At 31.4% G+C, this 20,312-nt stretch overlaps 2 protein-coding genes across 18 annotated transcripts in view; one reads left to right on the top strand and one right to left on the bottom strand.

Annotated features, from left to right (window-relative positions):
- The window catches only part of LOC142329377 (putative aarF domain-containing protein kinase 5), a 314,333-nt gene that overhangs the window by 103,057 nt on the left and 190,964 nt on the right, over positions 1-20,312 (top strand). For all 15 annotated transcript variants that reach the window (XM_075373933.1, XM_075373932.1, XM_075373930.1 and 12 more), the window contains one exon: positions 12,019-12,118. In XM_075373933.1, coding sequence (XP_075230048.1) covers positions 12,096-12,118 — 23 coding nt within the window. In that variant the 5' untranslated portion in view covers positions 12,019-12,095. The remainder of the gene's footprint in view (positions 1-12,018; positions 12,119-20,312) is intronic.
- Positions 1-20,312, bottom strand: part of TP53INP (Tumor protein p53 inducible nuclear protein) — a 260,392-nt gene that overhangs the window by 99,114 nt on the left and 140,966 nt on the right. The gene's annotated exons all lie outside the window — the stretch shown is intronic.

The raw sequence follows: 20,312 nt of genomic DNA, 5'->3' as shown, positions 1-20,312 counted from the left end.
AAAGAAAACTTACACTTTTGGTGATGTCAAAATTAGTTACTCTTCATATCTATTGAAACCTAATAAAAATTCTGCGATTTTATTTAAATCAAATTTTTAAAAGTATTATATACTTTTTTAATTCATCATTGTAGAAAATTATATCTTATTAAGGCTTCTGCGTTTTATTTTAATAATTAATCGTTAATTATTTTATTGCGTTTTTTTTTTAGATAAGACTAATAAACCACAATTTCTATTTAAATTGAACTGATATTGCGTCGGTTAGTAAATAAAGATATGACACACCAACAAATTTAAAAAAAAATAATAATAATTTGTTAATTAGGGAATTACACTTGACTTGTTTCGGCGTGACGTCTGTACGTACGTACGTATGAATGTATCTCGTATAACTCAAAAACGATTAGCCGTAGAATGTTTAATTTTTTTTTATTTAGGACTGTTGTAACATCTAGTTGTGCACCTCCCCTTTTGATTACAATCGACTTGACCAAAAATGTCCAAAACAGACCAAAATCAGAAAGAAAAAAAATGGATTTTGGACTTTTTCTTTACTGCAGTAATAAACCCTCATTGAGAGCTTTTCAACGATATATCATAAGTGGGACTTACTTTCATCGGTTCCAGTTATACCCAAATAAAAGTTAATTAGTGAAATATTTGCATATTACAAAGGGAAGGCTCATCGGTTCAAATCCGACTTCATATAAATAATTTTATTTTTTAATTTAAATAAATTGATTTATTAATAATTATTAACCTCTGATTGAAAAGAAAAAAATTGAAAAAATCAGAAGTTATTACTGAATAACATTTGATGTACTTTACATTTTAATTCAAAAATTTTTACAGACGTTAATAATTATTAATAAATCAATATATTTAAATTTTAAATGTACGTATATGAAGTCGGATTCGAACCGATGTGTTAATGGTTACTGATCAGACACGATCTCACTTACACCACATAACAATTTGAGCGACATTAAACAAAATTAATATATAAACACAAAATGGTAATACGGACACCACAAAAAAATGTGATGCAATGTGGTGTACACACCGTAATTCAGTTGTGTAACTGTCAACTTTATTAAAGAATTGGAGGATCGTATCTCACTTTCAAATGAAATAAGTTTAAATGAAGTACAGCAAAAAATTTGAATATGTAATTTAATAGACGTAGAAGGAAATTATGTAGTGTCCATATCAGATTTTTAACTTCTGTTTTTTGTGCTTTTTTATTATTTATTTAGTTACTTATTTTTATATCTGGAAGTTATATTTTTAAAGAGGGTGTTGTACTTATGACATAGCTTTATAAACGAATAGGGAAAACGATATTAACAATTTATTATGTTTATGAACAACAGACACTTTCGGGTGCCAAAGTACGATGATTTCTTGGAATAATTTATGGGTTTAAAACCCAGTATAATATAACATTAAAAAAAACCGCAATGTTATCGCTTTGAATCATCTTCTTTTTCTTCTTGGAGGCTTTATTTGATAACCCAAAGAAATTGTGGATATTGTTTAAAATAATGAAGTATAATACTTATCATAATTTTTAATTATATATATATTTTTTTTTTTTTCTTCAGTCATTTGACTGGTTTGATGCAGCTCTCCAAGATTCCCTATCTAGTGCTAGTCGTTTCATTTCAGTATACCCTCTACATCCTACATCCCCAACAATTTGTTTTACATACTCCAAACGTGGCCTGCCTACACAATTTTTTCCTTCTACCTGTCCTTCCAATATTAAAGCGACTATTCCAGGATGCCTTAGAATGTGGCCTATAAGTCTGTCTCTTCTTTTAACTATATTTTTCCAAATGCTTCTTTCTTCATCTATTTTCCGCAATACCTCTTCATTTGTCACTTTATCCACCCATCTGATTTTTAACATTCTCCTATAGCACCGCATTACAAAAGCTTCTAATCTTTTCTTCTCAGATACTCAGATTGTCCAAGTTTCACTTCCATATAAAGCGACAATCAAAACATACACTTTCAAAAATCTTTTCCTGACATTTAAATTAATTTTTGATGTAAACAAATTATATTTCTTACTGAAGCTTGTGCTATTCGGCATTTTATATCGCTTCTGCTTCGTCCATCTTTAGTAATTTTACTTCCCAAATAACAAAATTCTTCTACCTCCATAATCTTTTCTCCTCCTATTTTCACATTCAGCGGTCCATCTTTGTTATTTCTACTACATTTCATTACTTTTGTTTTGTTCTTGTTTATTTTCATGCGATAGTTCATGCGTAGGAGAAAAAATTATATATATATATATATATAATTTTTTTACGCTACGTTTAATGAAAATAAATTATTTCCGTAAACAATCTAAAGAAACTTGCGATTTTACATACGGTCCAAATAATATATCATAACTTATATACCAGACGCTTTTTGTTATTTTTATAAACATGTTAGTTATCGCATGACGGAAGCGTATATTTAAACCGAACGATATTTACTGTTTTGCCGTTTTGCGTTGATACATGATTTACTACTTTGTGTAACCTAAATACAAAACAAAGAATTACTAATTATAAAACGGGATAATAAAATTATGAATAACTGAAAAAGCTGCATTTTATTCTGCAGCTAAGAAAGGTAATAAAATAATATTTAAATAATGAGGTTGATGATTCACGACCGCATCTTTGATCACGTGACGTTTTATCGTTCATTGACCCTTTATTGAAAATAAACAATAGAATAACAATTACGGCTGTACCAACCGCATTATTTATTTACTGATGAACCTAAAGCTTTGTAACGATCTTATTTCCATTACCCATTCTTCTTCCTGTTCCGATGTAATTTCATTATACAGAGCGTTTCACGGAGGAACTTTCAAGACATGTTCTACTGATGAAAATAATGAAATACGTTCATATAAACGTAGGTCTGCAAACGCTTTGGTTTCAAGTTAAAGTTAGCGAAAGATTTCGCCTAAATGTCAGCTCTTCTAATTAAAAAAAGCTCTACTCTAATTTTTAGGACCCAAATTAACGAGTAAAATTGATGGTTTCTTATGTAATTTGAGCTGCGAAATAGGATAAAACTTGGATAAATATTGTAATTCCAGTAGTTTTTAAGATATCCGACGTAAAACACCCAATCTGGTCTCGAAAAACAAGTTTTTCTTTAGGTTTGTAGTGCAACAGCTTTGTTAAATGACGGGTAAATGCGCAAGAAGTACCAAATTTGTGGAGAATATTATAATTAGCATTAATATAAATGTAGAGAATTTAATTCTGAGTAAATTAATGTAAATATAAACAAAAAATTAAATAAAAAATTTTTTAAATCGGTTTTTTATTGAACCAAACAGACGAAAAATCGTATTATTCTTTCTTTACCTAATAAACATTCTTCAGTGTGCAGCATTTACGAACGAAAGGGTAATTTCCAACGTGTTCGTCTTCTGTTGAACGCAAGGAAATCATCGTGTGATTCAGCAAATTCAGCGTAGCCTAGACACTAGTATAAGGCGACTTTCATGTCGCATTGATTTATCAAAAGACAAAGTGTGACGCATCCTACGGAAAGAAAATCTTTATCCTTTCCGCCTGAAGACGGTTCAAATTTGCCGCCGAAACAAATTACCCCTAGCGGTTAAACTTCTGTCATCGGTTTCTTGACAACGCTAATAAGGGAAATTTAATTGTATTTAGTGATGAGACCACTTTTATGAGAAACGGCGATTCTAAAAATAGTAATTTATGGAGCGAAGACAATCAGTCCCCTTTGTCCTCTGGAAACTAGTTTCCGACATAGATTTCACATTCTTGGTTTCTGTGTTATTGTTTATGAAAAAATTCTGGGACCGGTTTTTTTTCCAATGAAAACCTTACGGGAGATGCATACGTTTATTTCTTGAAAAAATAATTTCCCAACTTTTTTCAAATCACTTTAATGTTAATTTCTTAAACCGGATTGAATATGTTGGACCAACCGATTGGACACCACAGTCACCTGACTTAACCACATTAAATTACTTCATTTGAGACAGTATGAAAACTATAGTATACCGACAAAAGGTTAATACTTAAGAAGAGTTACTGATTAAAATGCGAAATGCTATTGTTTTTGTACGAAATGATCCTGAGATGACATGGAAAGACGCCGGAAATATTTTACGTCGAGCGTAGTACTATGTAGATTCTGAAGGAGGGAATTTCAAACAATTACTGTTACTGAGGTTTGTTATTCTGTTAATCATTTCTCATTTCATGTGTTTTTTTGTTTTGTTTTGATATATTAAGAATGTTTCTTAGATACACGATTTTCTGTTATTTTTCGTCTGTTTTGCTTCAATAAAAACCAGATTTTTAAAAGGCTTTATTTACTTTTTCTTGACTGTATTTACATTAATTTTCTCAGAATTAAATTCTTTATTAGTTTTGTTACTAAATCTTCAGTTCATTTAACAAAGCTACTGTGCTGCAAAACTTAAAAAAAGAACTTGTTTTTCGACACCGAATTTTGTGTTTTACGTCAGATATCTTAAAAACTATAGGAGTTAACAGTTCGATATCTATTTCATCCTATTTCCCAGGAAATTATTACAAGAAACCACCGACTTTACTCCTTAATTTGTGTCACAAAAATTACACAGTAGGGCTTTTATTTATTAGAAAATATGAAATTCGGGCGAAATCTTTCACTAACCGTAACTCGAAAACAAAATATTTCCAGATTATGTTTACGTGAATTTTTTTGTTCTTCACCAGAACTCATTCTTAAAATTTCTCAGTTTCTTTTCTTGGACACCTGTATAATTCAAATTCATATTCAGATATTAAACTTTATTCAGATAAAAAAAAATTAAAGAGTACGCTTTTAGCTTTTTTTTTCCTTTTTCCTGTTTAGCCTCCGGTAACTACCGTTTAGATAATACTTCAGAGGATGATATGTATGAGTGTAAATGAAGTGTAGTCTTGTACATTCTCAGTTCGACCATACCTGGAGATGTGTGGTTAATTGAAACCCAACCGCCAAAGAACACCGGTATCCACGATCTAGTATTCAAATCCGTATAAAAATAGCTGCCTTTACTAGGACTTGAACGCTGCAACTTTCGACTTCCAAATCAGTTGATTTGGGAAGACGCATTCACCACTAGACCAACCCGGTGGGTCACGCTTTTAGCTAGTTTTGTTTAACCTAACTCGCTTTACTGCTTCAGAACGTCCAAAGATTGTGTTATTATTAAGCTATATTCTTCACATAGTAAAATTTCGATATTTTTTGGCCAAAAGTTTCCTGTTATCGCCCATACATTTTTCTAAGTTATAGCTATTTTATTCAATTAAAAAAAAAGGTATTTTTCATTTCATTCTATTCAGTTATTAATTTTCGAGCACAACTGATATGGACTCCACATGACTTTCTTGTACGCTTATTAAATTACAAATACACATTTTTAGAAGTACATAAAATTTTATTTCACTAATAATTTCTCTTTTTTCATATTATTTATTTTATTGTTATTATTGAATTATTATCTATCGTAAAACCTTTTTTACAATCAGAAGTTAATAATTATTAATACATTTAAATTAAAAAAAAAGAGCTGAAGTCTGAGTCGAACTGATGCGCCTTCCCCTTGCAAGATCCAAGTATTTCATTAATTAAAATTTTATTTGGCTATAAGTATGGAACCAATGAATTTAAGTATCATTTATGACATACCGTTAAAAAGCTCTCAATGAGAGCTTATTTTTGTAGTTAAGAAAAAGTCCAAAATCTAAATTTTTTAGTTTTTTGGCTTTTTTGGACAGTTTGGGTTCAATCAATTGCAATCAGAGGTGCACAACTAGATATTACAACAATGCTAAATCCAAAATTTCAACATCCTTCGGCTAATCGTTTTTGAGTTATTCGAGATACGTACGTATAGACGTGACGCCGAAACTAGTCAAAATGGATTCAGGGTTGGTTAAATGGATATTTCCGTTGAAATCTAAAACCGAATTTTTTTGCCATCACAATACTTCCTTTCCTTTACTTTCTACAAGGAAGTAAAAAAAATTTAAAACAACAAAAAATAAATAAAAAAATTAATTTTTGTAACATACAAAAGTAGTTAAAGAAATTATGTTTATCATAATAACACATATGATAATGATATATCAATATTCGTACAAGAATATTTTTGTAGAATGATGTTAGTCAAGTGAAAATTTTACTTCTTTTTCTATCGTAAAAACTCTTTCCCATAGCTTCATTCTTTGCTTTCAGCGCGCTGTTGCCGTGTTTTGTAGATTTTACAACTTATGTAAGAGAAGGTGGGAATCGCATAGAAATTCACTTTTATATATTTTTTTTTCAACGTAAAAATAATTTATAAAACCAAATTACAATTAAAAACATATGTAATAGATATAATATTTCGTGTAACATTATTTTACGCTATACAAAGAAGATTGTATCGCGTATGAATGAATGAAGATAGTATATGTAAAGATATTTTTGCTTTGGTAAACTTTGCAGTGTAAAAAAAAGAAGAAATCGATATTTTTTCGAGGTCGATTGACAATGAATAATATTCTTTTTAGGAAACTCTAATTTGTTAAAAATGATAACTACGAGTTCCTCACTGTTTACTTAACACTGCAAAAATGATATTCTTACAGCCATTAAACGAAATGATATTTTAATATATGACGTCTTTTGTTATGTCTGCTTCAGACTGTTTATAGTAGACGATACGTTATTTAAATTTATTTTTAACCTGTGATAAAGATTAACAAAATACAAAAGTTTTCTTTTAAAATAAAATTTAATAATATTTAACAAACGATTATATTACTCTACTTTATAAATCTTTCTTTATTAATCTAATGACAATTTATGTTTATCCGTACGTTAATTCAAATTATCTGACATTATTTTACGGATAGAAATTATTCTATACATTTGTGTGCAGCATTTATAAATCGATATATTATGCAGTATAATCGCTTCGACCGACTAAATATATACACATAAAAGGTTGGCGATTCTTTTGTAAAATAATCAGTAAAATATACTAATTACGGCAGGTTATTAAAGGTCATTTCATTTAAAAATAACAACAATAAATACATACATCACTTCCCTAATTTTATCGCTAAATAACATGATCAGACAATAATAACATGATCAGACAATGAACGCTGTTTTTTTATTGTTTTTGTTTTAAATCTATTTTTCTTTATTAGATCATTATTTTTAAAAATTAGGAATCGATGGTCACTGTACTGTATTTTGATAAAAGATACATAAATAAATGATATGACTTTTAAATTACAGCCAGCCTCTAAAAAAAAATAATAAAAAAACTAAATTACAAAGATTTTATACTTTCAACGGGAAAAAATTGTTGTCGGGTCTATATCTCCCCGAATATTTCAAGGATGAATAGGTCAAATTTGAAAGTGATAAGCATCACCCGATTTTGTCATTAGAATAGATTCTTATCTTCCCTACAATAAAATTTTTTTTTGTTTGAATTCATTGCAGAAGCTCTTTGAAGTATGTACGTAGGAATATGGAAATGGAATTTTGTAGCGTTTGAAAAATGACCATATCTGACCGGGATATGAACCCGTAACCCTCGGAGAAGAGGCTGAGACTCTACAACTGCGCTATAGCGATCGGCAATTTATTTTAAATAAATTAATTAATTTAAAAAATTATAAAAGAAATAAATGACTTTTGTTGCAGTAAACTTTTACTGTTACGATAAGGTTACAGCCACTTGAAATTAAATATACAGAATGTCCCGTTTGAAATGCCCTATTTTTATTTAATTATATCTCCCAAAATATTACACATATCGACATGAAACAAAAATTAAATTAAAGCCTGCCGGATCAATTTATAACAAAACATCACATCGTCACATAACTTTCCACATGTGCCCCACCAGTCATACGAAGAATATCCAGCCGATAGGCGATTTCTCGCCGCGTTCGTCGAAGCATTTCTGGTGTGATGGTTGAAATGGCATTCCGAACACTCTCACGCATGGATTTTTGCTACTTTGTCGTACGTACCCTATCTTTGACATAACCCCAGAAGAAGATGAAGAATAAGTCCAAAGGGGTTATGTCTGGCGATCTGATGGCCAAGGAATTGAGCCATCCCTTCCAATCCACCTATCAGGAATCTGATGTTAGATCAACTCACAATTGAGTATAGGCTTCCTAATATCCTCATAGGGAAAAGCTGGATGAGAAGTTCCCTGGTAGGGGGATCGGAAAAGGTGGTTCGGTTCCCTCAACCCAGATTGCCAGACATAAGTCCTCTGGACTTCTAGTTCCGAGGTTATGTCAAAGACAGGGTGATACGACAAAAGTAGCAATAATCCAGGAGCTGCGTGAGAGCTTTCGGAATGCCATTAGAACTATCACAGCAGAAATGCTACGAACATGGTAAGAAATCGCCTTATCGACTGGAGGGGCACATGTGGATGTGATGTAATATTATTTTTTATTATAACTTGATGTCGATATGTGTAATATTTTGGGAGGTTTAATTAAATAAAAATGGTATCCAATTTCAAATGGGACACCCTATATTATATATGATAATAGTATTGTTAAAACACATGGTTCAATACAACAAAATTTTTGCCTTGGAAATGACCTTTAAAAATATTTTTGTGATAACCTAAAACATAAATTAAACTTAGCGCTTAAATGATTACATAATTAATTTTTTTTATATAACATCTTTATTTAGTGTGTAATTTCAGACATAATGTAAAAGAAACGGGAGAAAAACAGTCATTTTTTTGCGTATTATCCCATAATTTCTGTAGGTTTTCTTCAAATAGATTACTCTTATATCAAAACGCAGAAAATGTTATTTTATAAAACTTAATTTTTTCCACTAACTTGTTCATAAAATATAAAGTTTTAAAGTCAAGCTTTTGTTTTGGATGCAATTTTAAAATAATTTTGTTACAAATAATGAGACATCTTATTTTTAAATCGGTTATTTTTTTTATAAGTTTCTTAATACCAGACCGTAGTAAAACTGTTCCAAGTTTTATGTAATCAGTGAAATTTACATACCAATTAATAGGAGAGTGAACTATTTTCCAGCTTAAAATTCAACTCATTATTGCAGTTTAAGATGTTTAGTGGTCTAGTTGCCATTATAATAAACAAAACGGGAGGTGAAATTACGAGAAACAAGATAACATTACCGTAGTAATTCTCGATGAATAAGTCATCAGTAGAAAAGTAATATACGACAATCACGTTGTCTTCCAAGTTAAGTCTACAAGGTTTTATCTGTTTAAAAAAAAAGTTAACTTCATATTTGGTTAGATGTATATAAGTAGTATAATGTTATACGTTATTACAAATTGCAAATTTAGGATCTAGGTATAATGAAAGGTATATGTAATTTTGAATGCAATAAAATATATTTATACTTGATTCCTTAAACGCTCCTCTAATGTAAATTCATCCTTTCTTAAATTAAGGTTTTTGTCTAACAACCTTCTGCGTATATTAAGATTTCGTATTCATTCAACGAAAAAAAAAAGACATAGTTGTTTTTGATGCACGGCTTACAAGAAAATACAATACCAACATAATTTAAAAAACTTTTCATTTTATTTTTCGTTTATTTAATTCAATGATTCCAACTAAAGCGCGTGCGCATACCGTATTAAATTCGCGCGGGAGTGGCGGTACTGCGACGGCTGCCGGCACTAACTAAACTAATATAATTTTACAACTTACATAGAATAAAGTTTGCTTCCACGGTCGGCAAACTGGTGTAGCCGCGAGGCTTAGCGTACCAGGCACTGGTACGCTGAATCGACTCGGCCAGACCGATTTACTTTTTTAAACTTTAAATATTATTAATTTATTTAATTCTACCGTCACCTGTGACGTTATAATATAGCAGACGACGACAACAGCATTTTGTGGAGTAGGGTGCAATTTTTCAAAATTTTTTTTGCATATATTGTTACTTTTTATTGTTTAAAAATGTGCCTAAGAAAAATATATAACCTTAATTAAGTGCCATCAAGAGATAATGAGGGTGAACTTGCTCTACATCTTCTTCCCGTTGACCTTTTAAGTTGAAAATTTAATGGCATCAATGCCTCATATATAGAAGTAATCTGACCAAGTTTGATCAAAATCGGTCCAGTAGTTCTGGAGATATAAGGTGATGTAGAGGCCAACACCGAACACATACACGCACATATGAATATTAGCACCGGTGTTCTGGGTTCCTTAGGCGTCTAAACGTCGAGATCCGTTGGAAACCGCATATGCCCAAATTGGACCGATTACAATACTTTACCTTCTAAAGCTACAACGCTGTCCAGATGGGAAAGTAATATTCAACATAAAAATTCAAAACTAGGAACTTCTTACTTAGAATTTATTTCTATTTTTTTTTTTTTATGTTTCGACATTTTTTGTGGGGTAAGATAAATCTATTTATTGGTGTTTTAATATTGAACTTAAATTCCAACACAGGAGCTCACGTTCTCATGTACTAAAACAGTAATGTTTGTAGCCATATACATTTCATAAATCATTGGAGAATTTTGATTAAAGTGGTAAAAGTCAGAATATCATAGGAACGAAAGATATCATATGGAATAATTATTTATATCTGATAGTGTGTTCTTAAATATTGTACCGGTAGCTGGATAATCGACTTCAGGAGAATTTTGACCGAGTATATTGAATTGTGATCAACCGGCAGATTGATATGCTGTCGTGGCATACTTGATGCATCTATACGCACTAGGTGTAGTTTAGGGCTTAAGTGGTGACAGGCGCGGGGTCTTCGATCTTCCGCGAGTAGACTTTTAGTTTAGTTCCTGAGGGCAACGTGGTAGCTTTAGGTGTCAGATGTCTTCTTCGGAAGGCAGAATTTAAAATCTACTATCGGGGTAAATTTAATGATGTAGATGTTCCTCGGGGCATCTCACGAGGCCGGACTGAACACTGTGGAATGTGATCAATTTGAGGGCAAGAAGATGTCCTCCGTTAAAGCCATTACCGGCAAGGAACGGAGGGGGTGGTGTAGCGCCCTGACACGCAACGAGGCGGGATCTTCTCCCCTCGGGGGGGAATCGAGCCATTTCTGAAGCGGTTATTCACGAGTGATGAAAAGCGGATGTTCTACAACAATGTGCAAAAAAAGATCCTGGTCGAAGCAAGGAGAACCTCCACGGTCTTTACTTTGATCTTAGCCAAGAGGCCGAGAAGCAGTAAAAGCTCCACGGTCTGTGACAAAGCCCACACTGACGTCCAGGAAGGTTATACTTTGCGTTTGATGGGATTGGAAGGGGTCGTGCATTACGAGCTGCTGCCGCTAGGTAAAACCACAGACTCAGACTGTCTGAGAATTAGCGCGATTGCTCCTAGCAATTCGATCGACTGAAATGGTCTACAGAAGGGCTATTTTTTACACCACGCTGACAACGCCGGACCGCATACATCTTTAACGATCGGTCAGAAATTGAGATAACTTAACAGGAAGATTTTAATGTATCCACCGTATAGCTAGAATCTAGCACCGTCAGACTATCATTTGTTTTGGTCTCTGCAGAACTTCCTGAATGGTGTTAAATTAGTTTCAAAAGAGGCCTCTGAAAATCACGTGTCAAGTTTTTTAACCAGAATCCACATAAGTTCTATAGCAACGGGGTTATGGTGTTGCCGGAAAAATGCCAGAAGACATCGAAAAAATGGTGCATATGTGGTCTCACAGTATTATTTTCCAATAACCATAAATGTGTTCTCTACTTTGACCTCCAAAGGCGTAATACTTTCTAGAAAACCTGATGAATAAACACGAAAAATAAATTAATTAAAAAAATCTTCATTTTATTATTGATTAAGACGTAGATTTAGACGTAGCTACTACATTTAAGCCTATAGAATATCAAGGCTACTAATAAAAAAATAAATAATAAAATCTCTCTTTTAATAATTTTTTATTTTATCTTTTCTGTTTCAGATTCCTTGGTTTGTGGTTAGACCTTTCTTCACTGTACGGACACTTCGATAAATAATTTAAAATCTAAGAACGAAACGATGATTTTCAAACAATTAAAATGGTAAAATATTGTTATTATTATCATCTATTTAATGTATTTACTTATTTATTTACATTATTATGAAAAATAATCATTAATATTACTAAAGCAGTCGATAAATCGAATATTTAAATTTCATTGTCACGTAAATTTGACGATCAGAGTTTAAAAGTATTTTTTCTGTTTCTTTTCTTGATAAAAAAAATCCGTTTTGATAAAACGTTTAACCTTTAAATTTTATAAATTTAATTACACGTATTTTACGTCAAATTTTAATATTTAAATAAATTACCAATAGTATTAGATTTATATTATTTGATTATTATAATGAGCAATAAACATAATTAACAACGCAATTAAAAATATCATCATAATCAATTATTAAATGGATTGTTACATGTTTTATTTTTGTATCCGCTCGTTCTCTTACCTAATTTATATTAATTCCACTGACTTGTACTGCGTTTGCTTAAAATCGTCGAAACTTCCAATTTTTTATTTGTTACTAGTGGACCCGGCTGTGCTTCGCTATTGCTAAATTTGTGCGTATAAAAGTTTTATTTTCTATATAAATATTGATATTATTATTTGCGTTGTTTTACATTCTTATAACTTACGGAAACTGAGAATATTACGAAAACAATATTAATTTTCTTTCTTTCTTCTTATGACCCCCCGGAATGTTTACCACAGTTCAAACCTCACCAATCTTACTACTCTATAAATCATTAAAAAAAAAAATTGTATAAATAAATAATTTAAAAACTAAATTTAACTAGAAAAAAGGCGGGCCTGTGTACCGCCGCAAAAAAAATGTTACGTAAACAGTGTTACGCGATTTGTTTCATCACACACTTTTGTTAAATATTTTTGCCAACTGTAACTAAATAACGTTAGTGAATTTAACGAAGAGCTTCAAAATCCTGAACATTTATAGTCGTTTCTTGAGTTGTGATTTTTTAACACCGCTCTTAACCCAATGTTTTCCTTTTTTTATCACCAAAACACAAATATAACTTTAGATAAATCGTTCGTGTAAAGAAGTATAAATCGTTGTTGTGCTGCGCGCAGACGCCGGCGCACCACATGGTCCGTTGTTCGCCAATAGAGCGGCTAAAATAAAAATGTGAGCACATACATCAAACAAACAAAACAAACCCACGCACCATCGTTTATTATGGGAAAGATGTTGTATATATCGAGAGATATCGTCTATATCGATTTTCATTGTCTATGTCAATATCGACTTCATCGGACAGTTCTTTCTTTTTTTCCCTCCGGAACCACCGTAAGTTATTACTTCAGAGGATAATATGTATGAATGTAAATGAAGTGTATTCTTGCACAGTCTCAGGTCGACCGTTCCTGAGATGTGCGGTTAATTGAAACCCAACCGTCAAAGATAGGCGACTATAACATAGGCTCTTGATAACATATATTCTTAATAGGCGACTATAAGACAGGCTCTTAATAACATGTAGCTGAACCCGGGTTATCTAACCTCTAGTGGGAGTCCGACACTCTCCCACTAGTGGGGGGATACATAAATGGTATTTCTCCGCAACACCGATAAAAAAAAAACCACCAAAGAACACCTGTATCCACGATCTAATATTCAAATCCGTACAAAATTAACTGTCTCGCACAGTTATTATGTGATTAAATACTATATAAAATATTTCATATAAATACTCTAGGGACGTATAATAAATCTTGAAATTTTTAACGAAATCTGTTAAGTAGTTTTTGAGTTATTCGGACACCCGTAAAACGAAGATTTTCTAAATAAAAGACAATCTTATATAAATAAAATATAGAAGATAGATATTCCATGTGTATTATATTCTCTTTCTCATCGATTAAATCGTTTTACGTTTTTATTCTCGATTCATACGTTTTTCACGTAGACGGAATAGACGGAATACCTGTAGAATTACTGCGCAGTGCAGGGGAGGAGGCGATTGATAGATTATACAAACTGGTGTGTAATATTTATGAAAAGGGGAATTTCCGAAAGGGGACTTCAAAAAAAGTGTTATAGTAATGATACCAAAAAAATCAGGGGCAGATAAATGTGAAGAATACAAAACAATTAGTTTAACTAGTCATGCATCAAAAATCTTAACTAGAATTCTATACAGAAGAATTGAGAGGAGAGTGGAGGAAGTGTTAGGAGAAGACCAATTTGGTTTCAGGAAAAGTATAGGGACAAGGGAAGCAATTTTAGGCCTCAGATTAATAGTAGAAGGAAGATTAAAGAAAAACAAACCAACATACGTGGCGTTTATAGACCTAGAAAAGGCATTCGATAACGTAGACTGGAATAAAATGTTCAGCATTTCAAAAAAAATTAGGGTTCAAATACAGAGATAGAAGAACAATTGCTAACATGTACAGGAACCAAACAGCAACAGTAGCAATTGAAGAACATAAGAAAGAAGCCATAATAAAAAAGGGAGTCCGACAAGGATGTTCTCTATCTCCGTTACTTTTTAATCTTTACACGGAACTAGCAGTTAATGATGTTAAAGAACAATTTAGATTCGGAGTAACAGTACAAGGTGAAAAGATAAAGATGCTACGATTTGCTGATGATATAGTAATTCTAGCCGAGAATAAAAAGGATTTAGAAGAAACAATGAACGGCATAGATGAAGTCCTACGCAAGAACTATCGCATGAAAATAAACAAGAACAAAACAAAAGTAATGAAATGTAGTAGAAATAACAAAGATGGACCGCTGAATGTGAAAATAGGAGGAGAAAAGATTACGGAGGTAGAAGAATTTTGTTATTTGGGAAGTAGAATTACTAAAGATGGACGAAGCAGGAGCGATATAAAATGCCGAATAGCACAAGCTAAACGAGCCTTCAGTAAGAAATATAAGTTGTTTACATCAAAAATTAATTTAAATGTCAGGAAAAGATTTTTGAAAGTGTATGTTTGGAGTGTCGCTTTATATGGAAGTGAAACTTGGACGATCGGAGTATCTGAGAAGAAAAGGTTAGAAGCTTTTGAAATGTGGTGCTATAGGAGAATGTTAAAAATCAGACGGGTGGATAAAGTGACAAATGAGGAGGTATTGCGGCAAATAGATGAAGAAAGAAGCATTTGGAAAAATATAGTTAAAAGAAGAGACAGACTTATAGGCCACATACTAAGGCATCCTGGAATAGTCGCTTTAATATTGGAAGGACAGGTAGAAGGGAAAAATTGTGTAGGCAGGCCACGTTTGGAATATGTAAAACAAATTGTTAGGGATGTAGGATGTAGAGGGTATACTGAAATGAAACGACTAGCACTAGATAGGGAATCTTGGAGAGCTGCATCAAACCAGTCAAATGACTGAAGACAAAAAAAAAACGTTTTTCACGCTTATTTATATTTTTTGGGTTATATTATTTTTCTATTATTCATAATATTTTTTGCTTTTAAGATCTTTCTTTTGCGATTAAGATCTTTTTACTTACGTTCATTTTGAATATCGTTCTTTTGGAGAAGTTTAGATGATTTAATTCTGTATTTGAGGAAAAAAATAACATGACAGTACGGTAAAAACATTCCAACTAGAGAAAATCTCCTGGCATAGAGTACCAGTTATGTTTCCAAACCATCGGGAGATCGACATATTTTTACATAGATTCTAACAGATAATTTGACAAATAGTTTAAATATAATTATGCTGATGTAAGAACCGTTTATTATGAAGAAATATAATTCTGTGGCGGAAGTATAAAAAAAATTATACGGGACAATAAATCGTTCAGCCTCTTGACTTCCGTTGTAGTAAACTGTACCTCTACTTATTAAAGGATTAAAGTAGTTAATGAAAATACAATTCTTTTAATAAAAAAATTTTCTTTGAAAAATAAAATCTGCGTTGAACTCGAATCTTTTTTATAAAACTGTAAATATTTTTGTGTACAAAGAGGTGTAAGTCCTGTAGGATATCAAGAATCGAATTTCAAAACCATTTTATCTTAGTTCTTTGAATTAGCATAAATCCATATAAAAAAAAAATAACTGTAATTAATTACGCATTTCAGAGGAGTCGCTTGGTTTTGTTATACAATTTTGTTCGATTGCTACAGGTTTGAACTCGACCGCGTTCGAGTACCTTACCGTTTGCATACTGCTGCAAAGAGATGACGTCAAACCGTTTGTACGACCGCTGGCGTTCATCACGCATCGGTTGTCGACTAAAACAACTACATCAAAGAGACTGTATGGCTCTCTCCCGTGTAGTACACCGTCTATTACATTAACGTTTACAAACATAAATTGTATGTGTTGCACGCTAATAAACACTATTACAGTTAAAAGCGACGGTCCTAACAAAAAATATTCGCGACGATGGTTTTATAGCGAAAGTTGAAAAAAGCATATTACCGACCGGTAAAAGAAACACCGGTCGTATGCTTCCACGACGTTAGATATATATTTGGTACCCACCGGGTTGGTCTAGTGGTGAACGCGTCTTCCCAAATCAGCCGATTTGGAAGTCGAGAGTTCCAGCGTTCAAGTCCTAGTAAAGCCGGTTATTTTTACACGGATTTGAATACTAGATCGTGGATACCGGTGTTCTTTGGTGGTTGGGTTTCAATTAACCACACATCTCAGGAACGGTTGAACTGAGAATGTACAAGACTACACTTCATTTACACTTATACATATCATCCTCATTCATCCTCAAGAATTATCTAAACGGTAGTTAACGGAGGCTAAACAGGAAAAAGAAAGATAGATATATATTTGGTGGAATTTGTAGATATATGTTAAGGCCTTCCTACAAATAATTCCAGAAAAATACCTCTGTAGAAAAATAGATGCTTTAAAGTAAAATTTTAAGAAGTATCTACCCTTTATTCAGATTCACATTTGGTATCGTCGTTTTAAAATCAATCGGTGATGTAATTTTTAGGATCCAGAGGGAAGTGTACTTAATAACAGGATTTATTTTTAATAGCGGCGAACAGCAGGAAGGTCAATATCTCACAATTCTGGATCATCAAATGCCGTTCCATACATAGATGAATTCAAACGCAAAGAAAATTTTCAGAAAATCATGAAAAAATTAAATGTAATGAAAAACATATAAATTTTTTCACTTATAACCCTCCATAGAGATCTTCTGTGCTATTAAAAATCTATCAACAACTTAAATAAAAAAACAATTGAGTTTCCCATATAACAATGGAAACGATCAGAAAAAATACCTTTAAGGGGGAGGGGAACGACTGGCCCCACGTTTAAATATCAAATTAATCATCGTTTCTTCCATTAATGGTGAAAAATACTTTAGAATAATTTACTGGTTTAATAAATAAGACGTTACATGATATTTTTTTTTAATTTAGAAGAAAATCTATTTTCAAAAGAAAACTAAGGAAATTAATTTTTATTCCAACAGGCGGTGATAAAATAACAGATAATGGAAAAGTTTTTTATTGGATTTAACGGCAATAATCAGATTAGCTTTTTTGGAAAACAACACAAATTTCGTCAAACAAATTTTTTTTTACTTCAACAAAATAAGCATCTGTATTTAAAAACAAAAACCAAAGCTAAAATGAATTTAAGAACTGATTTAATTCAATACTATAATAAAGAAATTTATTACAAAATAATACTACTGTAAAAATACGACTTAATAGCTTCTTAATTTATTATTTTTTTAAATATTTTTCAAAAAACTTGATTTTATGGATTTTTCAGTTAAAATAATGCATCATTTGCCGACATGTTTGTTTATTTCTCTTAAATAATACACTTTTATGTTTTCCTGGCATCATAGCTCTACAGTTATGCCACAATAAGGAAAGTTTGATAATCAGTCAAAAATTGGGGGTATGATTTTTTTTTCATTTCACTACATCTCATAAACCTGGGACCCCAAAAACAAAAAAAAATTAATTAGGGGATAATGTTCGTACTTGTATATGTGTATTAGCATGTTTGAAGTTTAATAGTTTTTGAATGCATAAACCGATTTTGATGAAATTTGGCACACACACACTCCTGTATATAAGGTAATTTGTCGGTAAAAGTTTGGGGTCAATATCTTCAAGGGGTAGGGTAAATAGTTTTTTGGGGTGAATTTTCTCAAAATTTTGCAGACCTACCTCCACTTTATATTAAGCTCAGTATAAAGGGAACATGCTTAACCCACCGGGTTGGTCTAGTGGTGAACGCGTCTTCCCAAATCGGCTGATTTGGAAGTCAAGAGTTCTAGCGTTCAAGTCATAGTAAAGTCAGTTATTTTTACACGGATTTAAATACTCGATCTGGTGGATACCGGTGTACTTTGGTGGTTGGGTTTCAATTAACCGCACATCTCAGAAGCGGGTCAATCTGAGACTGTACAAGACTACACTCATACATATCATCCTCTGAAGTATTATATGAAAGGTAATTACCGAAGGCTAAAACAGGAAAAAGAAATAAAAGGGAACGTGCTTAACTTACAATTTTGAAAAATATTTTGCCTCCAAATTCTTCCGCTTCACCAAAAATTAAAAAAAAAAACATCTCTTTATTAATTGTGTATTTTTTAACCGAATTTTTCTTTATGTCTTCCTAAGTAAGTAATAGTGTACATAGTCAAAAAAAATACTTCGGGGCAATATTGGGGTTGGGAAAGTCGATCAAAGTTTAAAAATATCGATTTTTTAAAATTCTTCTAACTTCTTTTTCGTATTATTATTCTTTCACTACATACGAATCAACGCCCGGAAAATATAACAACTTTGTTCAGTTTTAGTCTTATTTTGTTATAGTAAAAAATAATTTGCGCCAGATCAGATGAAAATAAATGCTATTAAAAAAAATTCGGACATTTGTAAAGCAAGTACGGTCTCAAAGCACCATGATCTTCACAGCCCTGAGGTTTTACTATATACGTGTGCGCTCGTGATCTGTATATAAATAGATTTTTTTTTATATCATTTCCACTGTAAAATAATCGTAAATCAATTTTTATTTTAACTCTGATTATTGTTATTTACTATAATAATAAACAGTTAGACCTACTAATATTATTATTATACGTGTGGTGTTCAAGCGTTTGTAGAAGATTTTGAGTTGAAAAAACATTTTTTTTTTTTTTTTTAGCTCGGCTCAACTACCTAGCTTAGCCGATGAATACCTTTAAACAAAACAAAAAACAGAGCCGATTCATGTTTGCAGTACAACGACCTGATTTTTTCTTATGAGGTTGGTCAGTGTCCTTGTCCTTCAGGTATAAAAATCATCATCCTTCGTGTTCAAATACAGAAAAAAAAACCGGAGTTGAGAAACTGGTTCAAAGGCGTATTCTATCCAGATAAATAATAGTTTATCTATGTTGTATGTATTATTACACCGTATTACGCCTGTCAAGTTTTAATTGTCTTATATAATTTTATTACTATATTTTTTGTCATATTTATTCTTCTTTCTATTTTAACGAATATAATTTTTTTTTTGTTTTATCAATTTGTTATTATTTATTTATTAATAACACAGAAAAAATCTACCAGTAGATTGGATTGATTTTAATTACCTTTTGTTCGTTTTGACCTGCGTTAAATCTTTTAATCTTAACATATTTAATACATCCCGTAACTTCTATTATCTATTTAAAAGATTCCAAAATCTGTCTTCTTTTTCAATTTTTTTATCTTCTACATGTTCATTTATCACCAAATTACGGAAATTTTGAAGTCTTAATACGTGATCCATCAACATAATTCGTCTATTGACAAAATTCTCTTCTCTAAATTTAGAGAAGAATTATCCACCTAATCTGTTTTCAAGCACAATTATATATTTTATTTTTAATAATTATAATAAAACGAAGTAAGATAATTTCAGCAATATAGCATAAAATATATAACTTGTATGAAAATTTATGTAGACATATCAATGTCGAGGGTTACTATCACAGTATCATTTTATAAAGTGAAACATAAATTCTGAAATATAACAATCTAAAAATATTGTAATTCTAAAATAATTTCTTTTAACAGTTCCTTCAGTAATTAGATTAAAATAATAACTTTTTAATTTCATCTATTTCTAGTAATCATACAAATATATGTAATAGACAGTAGATATACAGTAATAGATAATAAACAATGTTTAATAAAAAAATTAACATTTTTTACAAACTCTCACCGAGAGTTTGTAATACTTTAAATACTTTAATTAAACAACGAATAATCGTAAGAATTGTATG

Source organism: Lycorma delicatula, chromosome 8, assembly GCF_047948215.1.
Source record: "Lycorma delicatula isolate Av1 chromosome 8, ASM4794821v1, whole genome shotgun sequence".
Lineage (NCBI taxonomy): Eukaryota > Metazoa > Arthropoda > Insecta > Hemiptera > Fulgoridae > Lycorma > Lycorma delicatula.
This window is presented reverse-complemented; position numbering and strand designations above follow the sequence as displayed.